Raw genomic sequence first — 12,547 nt, forward strand, 5'->3', positions numbered from 1 at the left:
ATAGAATTAGGAAAGAAAAGTATGGAAAAAAGGGAAATGCGTGTCGTAGGGACTCAACCACCAGCGCTGGTGAAGTCAGTCTGCTCCAGTCAATGCGGAAAACATGACTGAGGTGTAGCGCTGGTGGACAGGGTCAAGGGAACACATACTCCTGGGGCAGCACGTGAATAAATGTAAAGGGAAAGGCAATTATTTCTGGTCAAAAAAGTTCAGTTCCCGTCCCTAGCTAGGGACGCCCATACTGGAGGGAGGAAAGGGGACGGTATGTAGGAGTACTGTAGGCAAAGAAACAAATAGTTTCCTGAACCAGATTAAATACCAGCTACCCTAGAAGAATTTGAGAGTCATCCAAGGAAACTGCAAGATATCCAAAGAGCCATTCAGCTAGAGGCAAAGGCTTACAGGTACATAGTTTACGCTATGGTGGTAACATTTGCTAAGGGATAGGTGGTAACAATCGTCATGTTTTAACACAAGTAAATTTACAGGTCAGTGAGCCATCAAGCTGAGAGCAGGGTGGCAGAGTTAACAGCAAGTTGGGGCCAGACTATTTTATTCACTTCCCCTCGGGGTTGCCTGCTTTGCAATGGGCGAATTTTGGAATCTGGTGGATTCATCGTCAGCACAGGCAAGGAAAGAAGTTCTGGGACCTGATAAATGTATTCCGTGTAAACGTGTACATAAACAACTTCAGATTAGTACTTGTACAACATCTATTTATATTTGCAGCCTATTAGCACCCGCATATTGTGACCAATAGCGCCTAAGTATTTTCTCCCTGAATGTTATCAGATTTCGATATGATGGATTTCTCAGATTTTTAGTACCACAGATCTGTAAAAAATAAGACTGACCATTTTACCCTTTACAAAACTGAGCTATTTGTGAGAATGTAAATACACTTCTATTACAGTTATAAAATGAATCGTTCACATTTCCTTTCGTTTTAAATTAGGGCGGCTGGAAATTGATTAGTCACATACTGTGTTTTCATAATTTAGCAAGATAATTAAAAGAAAAGCCACACATACTAATTGACAGAGCACAAAGCATCGATTTGTATGCAAATACCAGACCAGAATGAACCCTTTACATGGTTTATGCTTTTCCCACAGAATTATTTTTTAACCATACATCGCTCACCTGTCTAAGTCAGCACCCTCATGCACTTACAGCGAAGATTTGTTTTCCTGATGTAATTTTAAGATTGCAATGATGGTTTGTGGTTTTTACCTTGATAAAAAGGAATATCCGTTTAAGCTACTAACTGCACATATGTGACTCTGCATTAATGTGTTCAACCAAACTCTGTCAAAGTCAATAGCCAGGTTCCAGGCGTATGTGCCTTGCCTTTGAGAGTTTTTCAGATCACAGGTATATTTAGGCGGTTTAAGACGAGAGCATAGCAAGCAGCCAAAGGTTTTGCTGGACAGCCAATCAGACTTGGCTGGAAGTATTCAGGTGCACCCGCAGAGGATGTCCACCGAAGCAGTCTGGGGCCATAGACCATACGACATCAGTCTTTTTAACCACTGAAGAGGTTTCAGGACTGGGTTCAAGGTGAGCCCAGAGTAGCACAAGGTCCACTCTAGTCCTGCTCCACAGTCAAAGGGATGGCCTAAAACTAAATGTCCTATTTGTAACCAATGACCAAGTGGTAAATTGGTCTACTAATGTGCCAAAACTTTGCAGCCGTCCACTCTGCAAAATTAGTGTAGGGCCAAAATGGGGTGCCTGCGAAGCACCTCTGTTCTCAGAGCAATACGGTCTACCATAGGGCAGCACTTTGATTGAAAAGGTTTGCAGTGAAAGTTCAGTAGAAGTCCCTCTGACCACAAACCAAGGCCAAAGAGCCCAAAAGAAATATGAAAAAGAAACCTTTCGGGTTGCCATTAAAGAGTACAGCAAAAAAAAAAAAAGAAAAAAAATAGGTGATGGCTGGAAGGTTTAGAATTAAACAACCTCCGAGATTGCTCTGCAAATCCTCACTGATGAGGCCCGACAAAGTGGAAACATGTCTGGGGATGCTTGTGGTCTCATGCATAAAGGATGCGACCAAGCCCCACTTTTGGGGTGGGACCAAGCCCAATTTGCAAATGTCTCTCTCCTTTTGTAATTACTTGGCAGGCGAAGAACGATGGTTTGAAGGGTTACCAAGAGCAATGCCAGATGTTAAGATTAATTTTAAACCTTCGCCATCACCTCTTATTTTGCTTTGCCACAAAAGATGACGGCAGAAAACAAAAATGAACTGCCTCGACAAAATCACCTAATCACATGTAGTTTCAAGCAAATGCACACATCAGACTCCACATCGGAAGCCTAATAAACTTCATGAAAATAAAAATTACTCAACTACATAATCATTTCAAACTGACCCCCAAAAGTAAGGACTAATGTATTGAAGTGCTGTGCAAAATGAAGACAAAGCAGCAAGTAGTGTACCTGAAGACCGTGAAGCATTTGCTGAGTTCTCTTGTTCCACCGCCTCTCTTCTTGATCTTGTTCTGTTCCCGTAGCGTCTTCTTCCTGTAGCAACAAACACTTGTCAAAAAAGTATACTTCAGCTTTAACGATACACCAGGTAATTTAATCCACGATATGTAATACTGCTTACTATTTTAGCAGTGAGGCTCATTCAGATATTAAAATTCAGAGAAATGTTTGCTTACTCTTCCTCAAACCACCTCCCCTGCCCCCCCAACTCCACCCTTGTGTCATTGGACCTCTAAAACCTGAGGGACACACTGTTCTGAGACTATGGCATTGGAAAACCGCGAGGCTTATGTGCGATTTATGAAGGACATCCAGATGTTCCCCTACTGAAACAACCATTTCTGGAGGAACCTTTTTCTTCCTTCCCACTATAGTCCTACAGAAAAGTGGGTTACATTTCACCTATTTTAAAGGAGGGAGGCTGAGCAGCAGTGCCTTTATCTGGGCTGGTGAGGCAGGGGAGCGGTCTTGGGCATGACTTTTTAAATTGCATTTGGTTAACCTTTTACATCCATAAGAAAACACCACATAAGAACAAAAAACATTAAAACTCATTAAGAAACTCATTACTGAAGTCGAGAGGCAGGATTGTGCTGCTCTTGGGCCATGTATGTGTGCACTGGGTGAATGTACAGATGCACCGAGTTTCTGGGTGTGGTGTGTGCGTTAGGGAGAATTCTCAGAAATTTGCCAATTCCCTTCTACCTTAAGAGACCCCACAGCACTCTTGCTGGACTTTAGGACTTTAATTTCTTACCTGGAGAGAGAGCCTTTTTCCGACTCTCATGTACTTTTCTGTGATTTGGTTTCCATTTCTTTTGACTTTGGCGTCTAACAAACTCCATAGGCATCACATTTACATTGTGTCCCACAGCACCTTCAGTTCAGTGGCACAGGGAAGTCAGTCTTTTAGATTTCCCAAAGGTTTTGATACCTTCTCTTGGTAAAACTGTTTCCAAGAGCAGTGAAGTGAAATGGACTTCTTACATTTTTTTTACTTTCTAGACCCAGCACACACTATCTTACCATAGGGTGCTGGAGGGGTTACTTACTGGCTCCAGAGTGTCTGGCAGGGGCAGGAAGTGAGGGAGGTGCCCGAAACTCCCTGTGCTTAATCCCCATGGTTACAGGAATGCACCCATAGGCGATTGACAGCTAGGCTGGAATGAATGGGAGAAACCTGCATAAAAAAGGTGAGGCTTTTTGGCTAGGAAGGCAGAGTCGTCCACTGGACGAAGGACTCCTAAGAACTTTGAAGAGACGCCTGCTGCAACTCCTGGACCGTTGGTTTGCCCTGTGAAGCCCTGCTGAAGCTTTAAATTTGTTTGGACTAGGGAAGCCCTGCAAAGAAGACTTCTCCCCTTGAGTTGGTGGGACCAATCAACTCCACAGTGAACTTGTTTGGACATCCTCTCTGAGCTGGCTGTACTCCACTGCTGCTGGAACTGAAGTGCCAGGGAGAGGAACACCAAATCGAGTGCATAGCTTTTAAGTTCAGACCCAAGCCTCAGGAAGATCCTCCGGACTCACTTGAAGCAGGACTGACAAAGTCTGAGCCACAACAGAGTGCTGGACCCCAGAATTGAAGTTAGACCTTTGCTGTCGCCAACCTTACCATTGTGTTGCAGAAGTCCCCAGAAGTCCTCCCTCTAGTCCCCACAACTGAGGCACAGGAATAAAAGGATCTGCAGAGCCACACAGGAACAGAAGCCAGCTGGAACCATTTCTTCTAACCAAAGGTACTATAAAGTTTGAGAACTTACCTCTTGTGGTGTAACCTTACTTGTTCTCAGTTGAGATTTGGCTTGGATTAACCTTGCAGAGTTGCTTGCAACTGTGTCCCTCACAAGCCTACCAGCTTGTGGCCCTTCAAGTGATTCTTATTTCTACAAACTTTCCTAAAAACATTGTGCAAAACTTACTTACCTGCAAAGAAGATCTTCCGCTCCCCTAGACATTGCTCAACTAACATTAACTGTCCGGTCTCCCTTCGCACCTCTGACTGTCTTTACCTTTTCCCCAGCAAAGGGTTAATTTACTATGCATTGGAGCGTTCAAAAAGTACTTACCTGTTTATGAATTTTGTTAACCATTGTTTTATAACCCTACCTAACCTTTGCACCAAACTCGGTATTGCTCTAAATGTACCCGTGATAAATAAATGTCCTAGCTATTTAAGTCACCCGAGGGTGTAGGAAGTGTGTGTGTGTGTGTGAGTGTGCGCGCGCACGCCATCCCCAATGGGTATCATCTGATGTAGAAAAACAGTGTTTTGTAGTGTATTTTGAAGGGTTACATGTTTTGCTCCCTTCTGAAGAAGGCTTAAATAACTGACTTAAATTAATATTTGTTTAATCAGGAAACCTCGAGTGTAAGTGTATTTGAATACTTGTCACTGTGAATCTGTGTAAACACTACTGCTCACATTGACCCCTCTTGAGATAAGCCTGGCTGCTCAGACACGCTACCAACCTGTGTAGTACAGACTTATACCAAAGGTTGGGTTCCTATTGCCAGGAGGTCAAGGTTGCTGCAGTCTTCCAAAGGCTACTGCACACAATCTTGCCTAACAGAGTGCCTACCCAAAATGTCTCTACACTGTGCAAATTGCAGTCTTGTATGCTTGAAAACTTGTGGCAACGCTACAATATGCACTTATGTTTGAAATTCTAGGAATCAAAAGCTCTGTGCAGCATTCCTGTCTGGCTCAAACTGCTAGGACCAATATTCAGTGTGTGCCAATCACCTTTAAACTGAGAGACCCCCAGCAGTTCAGCTGAAATGTACACTTTTTAATTTTAATCCTGAGTGAGTGGAACGTTTTGCCACTCGCTCATTCTTTTTCTCCGACTGGGATTTTTGTTCTGTTTTATGGAGTCTGGTAATATCCATATGTTTAACAGACATCTGTCTTACTTTGTGACATCCAGCACCCTTTGTGCATGGTCACCGGGGGTCCTTGTTTTATTACATTCTCGTGAGAATTGCAGTTCCCAAGAGTAATAAGATAAAACACACATTACTCACCGTAATCTTATTTCTGATGCTTGTATCTCCTTATATTAACATGCTATGCATATAGTCCGACATCTAGAGGTAATCAGAGTATTGCATCTTTTGTTTCAAAGCTTGAAAAGGGACGTCAACATGGGCGTGACTAACACTATCCCCAACGTGACAAGTAGTGTACCCAAAATCCCTCACGCGTTGAGGTCCCGCCGGATGTTATTCCTGCCAACCTAGTTTGTCGCTTATGCAGAGCTCGTAAGAGTTTATATTGCTATATCTATTCCAACGGCCTATGGTGGTTAAGTCCACTTCGACATCCTTCTCAACGGCTGTATCGTGAGTTTTCCTGCTGCTACTGACTACATCGACAACCGCACAGAGACTGTTGACCGCATGGCCTCGGCCCTTAGGCCTGGCCTTTACAGTAGGGAGAGTGGGGTCCAGTTTTCTTTCTCCTCTCTGAGAATTAATTTCCTTCACTCCTCTCTGCTATGGAGAGGACTCCATTTACGTTCTGCCCGACTAACAGCAAATTTCCCATGAAAGACACCAATCTTCGATGCAATAAGTGTCTTCCTAATGACCACGACAAGCTCTCATGCGAGGCCTGTAAACTTTCAGTGGCTGGCCTACGCTATGCAGGCCGAAAGCATTTCCCCCGCCAGCGCTTGGGATGAGGAATCCATCGGCAGCCATGGCTCCAATTCGGAAACCATCAACCTTTCTGCTGAGCCTAGGCGCTCCCATGTGCCTATTCCAGGACCCGATAGGCAGGCCGTCGGGCACTGTTATGGGAAAGTCACACCCTAGAGACATGGGCACCCACGCACCAGGTGTACTTTGTTAGGTAAAATTCTCATTTCTGTGCCAATTCCCTTCAACCTTAGAGACCATCAGCTTTTTTGCTGGACTTTAGGACTTTCATTTTAACCCTGGAGTGAGTGGGACATTTTTCTCACTCATGTATTTTGACCCGATCTGGATTACGGGTTTCCTTTGTTTCTGGAGTTTACTCCATAGGCATCTACTTTTTATATGGTGACAGCACCTTTAGTGCGGTGTCACAGATAAATCATTTAGATTGCTCATAAGGTTTAATTATCTTTTCACTTGTGAACTACTGTTCCCATGAATAGTAAAGTGAAATTGACTTTACTTACACTTTTCTCTTGTAGGTCCGGCACAAACTCTTATGTGGAGTGCTGGGGGGGTTACTTAGTAGCCCCTTACCCTACTTATTCATGTAACATTTTTTTTATGTTACGCTCGCTACTTAAATGGCTGGTGGCAGTAGTTTAAAATTCCTACCATTGTGCTTTTCAACCGCAGGCTGAATCCTCAGCTGCAGTATAGCACCCATGGGTGACCATTTTGTCAAAATGTTTTTTTGCGCCATTTTCTGGTTGTGAGGTCTTTCTTGGGTTTCACTCTGCGCTCCAAGCCAGGTTTGAGCCCTTTGTTCAGTTTGCCTTTGGCGGGCTTCAGTCCTGAAACAGTGTGTCTGGAAGGGCATGAAGTGACAGAGGTTCCCTGAAACTCCTGTCCTTTGATTGGCGTGCCTCAAAAGCAACCAGTCCTGGTTGGTTGGGTGTCCTTTCAGGACAGCCACCCTGCTGTTTGAATGACAGCCTAGTCTATGCATGAATGGGAGAAACCTGCTTAAAAAGGTAAGGGTTTTAGGACTAGAGGCAGAGTTGACCACTGGGAAAGACGAAGCTTGCTGCATCCTCCTGGACTTTTGAATTGCACAGTGAAGCCCAGCTGCTGTGCTGAAACTCATTTTTCTGATCGACAAGAGAAGCCCCGGAAGGAACAACATCTTCCCTGGGTTAGTGGGACCAGCTAACCCAGAGACAATCTCCACTGGACCACTTTCCCCAACTGGCTGTACTTCTTTGCTGCTGCAGGATCTGAGTGCCAGGGTCAAGAAATCTGTAGCCTAGTGCAACATCCGATATCCGGTCAGAAGCTCCAGGAGCCTAAGGACCCTCCAGAAGCAGGACGATTAGAGCACGAGTGCACTCACCAGAGTGCAGAACTCAACGAGTGAAGGAAGCCCAACCGGTATCCAAGTTCTACAGTGGTGCTACTTACCGCGTGCTAAAAACGCAATTTGCTGCTGATCCGAAAAGAACCCTTAGCTGCAGACGACCTCCAAATTGCTGCCGCAGGAATCCTCCAGGCGTCCTTCCTCTTGTCCCCACTACAGGCTCAGAAACCCAGGATCTGCATTGCCGTAACAGAACAGAATCCAGCTGGACCACTTCTTCAAACCAGAGGTACTGTTCAGACTTGGAGTACTTACCTCAGTGTCTTTAGCTTTGCTGTGCTCAGTTGAGACTTGCAGTGGCTACTTTTGTTAGAGTCAATTTCAGCTCTGCTTTCAACAAGCAGAACAGCTTGTGACCCCCACCAGTGATTTCTACAAAACTCTTAACCATGTGCAAAATGTTTTAACTACGAAGTGCCTCAGCTCCATAGACTTTGCTTCAATTGACTTTGGCTGTCCTGGCTCCCTGCAGACTCTACTAGTCCATTGACTGATATTATGTGCCCCTCAGAGGTGATACCTTGGGTTTAAATAGTGATTACTGGGTAAGGTTGTCTAGACTTCATTGGAAGATTTAAGTAGACTGACATACCCTGAGAAACTAACTTCCTTTCTGCAACCTCAATCTGCAAACGTGTACTAGTGATACATAAATGCCATTACTGTCCTTGTGAATGAAGCCCCCTCCGGGTGTAGAAAATGTGTAAAAAGTATCTCTAAAGAGTAGCCACTAAACGTATGCTGATTCTGGAAAAGTATTTTAAAGTATTTCATGGTTACATATCTTGCCCTGTTTAAATAAGACTTTAAAAATTGATGTTAAATAAATGACTAGTTATAACTGAAACTGAGTTAGATTTCATTGCTACAGCTCACATGTACCCCTCTTGAGATAGGCCTGGCTGCTCAGTCACAGTACCAACTTGTGTAGACCATCCCTATATCAAAAGGTGGGTTACCTACCAAGAGGACAAGAGTTGTGTAGTCTCACACAGTGTTAACTACATCAATGCTTGCCTAATATACTTGAGCACACAAACCCTAAAGGCCACTTCCGCAGTGTCGAAGTCGTCCACAACACCCATAGGGCCGCCAATTTTTTTTTTAAGCATTTTTTTTTTTAATTACTTGTTAGGGAGTATTCTCAGAAATGTGCTAATTCCCTTCTACCTTCGAGACCCCCAGCTCTTTTGCTGTACTTTTAATGTTTATCCTGCGAGAGAGACCTTTTCCAACTCTCACACGTTTCTTTGATCTGAACCAGTATCTGGACTTTGCAACAAATACCTTTCCAAATGCATTTGCACGGAGGGGTTCGAAAAAATATGCATCGACAGACTGGACAACATTCATCAGCATCCTATTCCAGCACTGAGTCACTAAAAGAAATTCAGACTTCATGGACCCATTCAGTAATAGTTCCACTGTTCAAACGCGGCAACAGGGAAGAGCCAAAGAACTACCGCCCAATAGCGCTGTTGGACATCGGCAAAATGTTCGCTACACTACTACTTAAACACTTCCAATCATGGGCAAAGGCATCACCAGCAAACGACCCATTCCAGATGGGCTTCTTAAAGAACGGCTGAACATCTGTAAATATCCTGCTGTTGAACCTAATCAAATCTAAAGTCAAGCAAGGGGCACCACCAGTGTTTTTGACATTTATAGACCTTTCACAGGCCTTAGACAGTGTGGACAGGAGCCTACTCTGGTTTAAACTGCAAAACTGGAAATGCCCAAGCAAAATATTAGACACCCATCATTGCACTCCACACTAACCAAACTCCAGGTCCGACTAAACAACCAAGGATTGCTGTCAAAAGAGATTTCTTCAGAGCGTGGGGTCAAACAGGGTTGCCCTTTAGCCCCGGCCCTCTTCATCAGCTTCTTGGGTTACTTTAAGGACAAAGAACCCTCAGTTCGAGCATTTCCGCCAAAAATAGGAAAACTCAACGTGTTCCGCCTACTGTACGCTGATGATCTAATTTTGTTAGAGCAGGCGGAAATTGGCTTACAGCGTCAAATGACAAACCTGGTGCAGTACATAGGCTCAAACAATTTGGAAATCAAACTAAAAACAAAAGTTATGATCTTCGAAAAAAAACGTCCGTACAATAGACGCTGCAGAGGTTGGTTCTTGGAAAACACCAAGCTTGAAGTAGTCACACACTTCAAATACCTGGGCGTAACGCCATCCGTGCCCCCTTGTGACTGTCTTGTTTTAATATAATGGTGGCACAGCGCACAAATTGACAATGCAAAGTTCACTGTGGGGTAAAGCCAGGAATCTAGCGGCACAGATGAGAGCTTTCGACAAGCAATATGGGAAATTCGTGCTGGTTCCTGTAATCCAATTTTACAAAAGGCAAAGTCGTCCCAGCCATAACCTACGGAACGATATATTAGAAGAAATAGCATGTACTGAAGAAGACCTTGCAACGAATCCACAGAGAATACAATGCAAAATGGAACTGCAGGACTGGATCTACACAGTTGAAAAAGCCCAGGCAAACAAACTAACACATCTGCCGCCGAGCTTCAACAAAGTTCCACTGCTATACTTTTCGAAATTTCCAGATAAAGGCCTCATGAAGATCTTTTTGAGAGCATGCCTGAACTTACTTCCCACACAGGAAATTCTCTGCATCAGACTGCAGTCCAGGTCTAAGGAATGCAGACTATGTGCCACATCTGAAGAGCGTGAACATTTAAGACACTTGTTGATGCACTGCAAAGCACTGAATCAGGAAAGAGTAGCCTACCTCACGCCTCTCGGGATGGCCTCTTCGGTTCTGGAAGAAGACGTCTGGTGGAACAGATTACTGTCGGGGGGAAAATGCCAAATGGACCAACACTGCAGCCAAACTTTTCAGCATTGCCCTTAACAAAGTAAACTTGCAGGCTGACCAACGAACTGTCGACTGCTAAGTACACGAAACTTCATCTCTTCGGAGAAACTATATCGCTCAGTTCTTCCTTGTAAAAATCACAAAGTGATTACACACAAGTAATAAAAATAAAAAAAATAAAAAAAATGCAAATACTATCCTTGTTATTGAAGTCACCACAGGATGTAGTAGAAGTGTATGAAGCATATCCAAAGATTGGATATGTGCTGTGCCCTATGGTCGCCATCAGACCTCACTTGATTTGTGCCTCAATTTGTGTTGTGCCTTATGGTCGCCAATAGACCACAATTGACCTGTGCCTTAATCTGTGCTGTGCCCTATGGTCGCCATCAGACCTCATCTGATTTGTGCCTCAATTTGTGTTGTGCCTTATGGTCGCCAATAGACCACAATTGATCTGTGCCTTAATCTGTGCTGCTACAGATAGCACCTCACCTGATTTGTGCCCTGACCTGTGCCCCTGCCCCATGGTTGTCATTAGGTATAACACTGCCCTAGCCACTTTATATACTTCAATGTGCTTCTAGTTGCCCTGACACACTCAGGTGACACTACCTAGCTAGCCTTCTACACTTGCCTAGTTTGCCACCGCTTTGCCCACATAGAACCTAGCCTACTGGTACTTGCCTAGTTCACCTAACTGCCAATATACAGGTCTCTCTACAGACTGCTTAGACCTCTCTGGCGCCGAACCACTAGCTACATGCCTTTGCATGCAACCTAGTCCACGCCCATAGTTTGAACTTGCCCACCCACTCATCCCTGCCCACAACCAGAATGAAAATCACCCATTACCAATCCTTACACATTGCTCTGAGCCTCCTTACCACCATGGCATTTGCATCCGCGGACTCTCACCCTGCTAAGGACAGAAACATGAGACTGAGGGCAAGACTGTCCTGTCTTCATGAACCATCTTCCTACCACAATCACAGAGGCTATATCGATCTAGCAAACAAACGTTCGCAATACCCCAAAACTACTAACCAGCCACCGTCACAAAGAGATGCCCCCACTAAAAATAAACAACCTCCCTCGACTCAACCAACTAGTACCTTATCAATAATTGGATCTCTCATTAATGCAAGATCCATGGTCGCCCATGCTACTGAGATCTCGGACACCCAAACTAATGAAAACTTAGACCTACTAGTCATAACCGAAACATGGCTCCATGATGCGGCTGGCCCTGCCATCATGCTAGCTATACCTGACGGCTACCAACTACTAAGAGTCGATAGACCTAACACTAAAGGTGGCGGCCTAGCCATCATTCATAAAGCCACATTACCTATCAAACTAGCTACTACCCTGATATTCCCATCTTGTGAACTCCTTACTGCCAAATTGCACCTCTCTTGTAACCGGACTCTCACCTTGCATGTTATCTACAGACCACCTGGACCATTAGGAACCTTTGAAGACGACCTAACCAGCATCGTAACTAACAATACTAAAGACCACGCTCAAATACTATTACTGGGAGACTTTAACCTCGGCTTTAATGACAGCAACGACAAACATGCCCTGTCGCCTCACTCCTGAATGACTACGCCCTAACTCAAAAAGTCTCCTCTCCTACTCATGCCAAAGGTAGAACCCTAGACTGGGTTGCTGATCGGAACTGTAACATCAGCATTACCAACATAATACCACAATCCTGGACCGACCACCATTTAATTGTATTCAATGCCTCACTAGACCTTATCCGACCTAAACCTATACTCATGGCCCCGCCACTCCCCACCAGAAGTAAAAAAGACATCACATCAGAACAACTCCTACCCCACCTTCTCCCTACTCTTAATAACTTAGACAACATCACAGACCCCACGTCGCTTGTAGAAGCTTACAACAGTTCAATGATCAAGGCACTTGACTCGATTGCCCCTACCAAGCTGCGCAAAAGCAAACAACTCTGTCACCTTAACAACTGGTTCACGCCACACCTGAAAGACCTTAGAATCCAAAAAAGAAAGTTGCAGTCAATCTGGCAACACTCACCCACTGAGGAGAACAAAACTAAAATAGCCACCCTCGCCAAACAGTATAAAAAGGAAATCATAAGTACTAAAAGAAA

The 12,547-nt window shown here is 44.3% G+C and overlaps 1 protein-coding gene across 1 annotated transcript in view; it reads right to left on the bottom strand.

The window, feature by feature from the left end:
• The window catches only part of RAD21 (RAD21 cohesin complex component), a 359,826-nt gene that overhangs the window by 21,950 nt on the left and 325,329 nt on the right, over positions 1–12,547 (bottom strand). The window contains exon 13 of the mRNA XM_069621538.1: positions 2,446–2,529. Coding sequence (XP_069477639.1) covers positions 2,446–2,529 — 84 coding nt within the window. The remainder of the gene's footprint in view (positions 1–2,445; positions 2,530–12,547) is intronic.

The sequence above is a fragment of the Ambystoma mexicanum genome, chromosome 5q (genome assembly GCF_040938575.1).
Source record: "Ambystoma mexicanum isolate Mex_15411 chromosome 5q, UKY_AmexF1_1, whole genome shotgun sequence".
Classification (NCBI taxonomy): Eukaryota; Metazoa; Chordata; class Amphibia; order Caudata; family Ambystomatidae; genus Ambystoma; species Ambystoma mexicanum.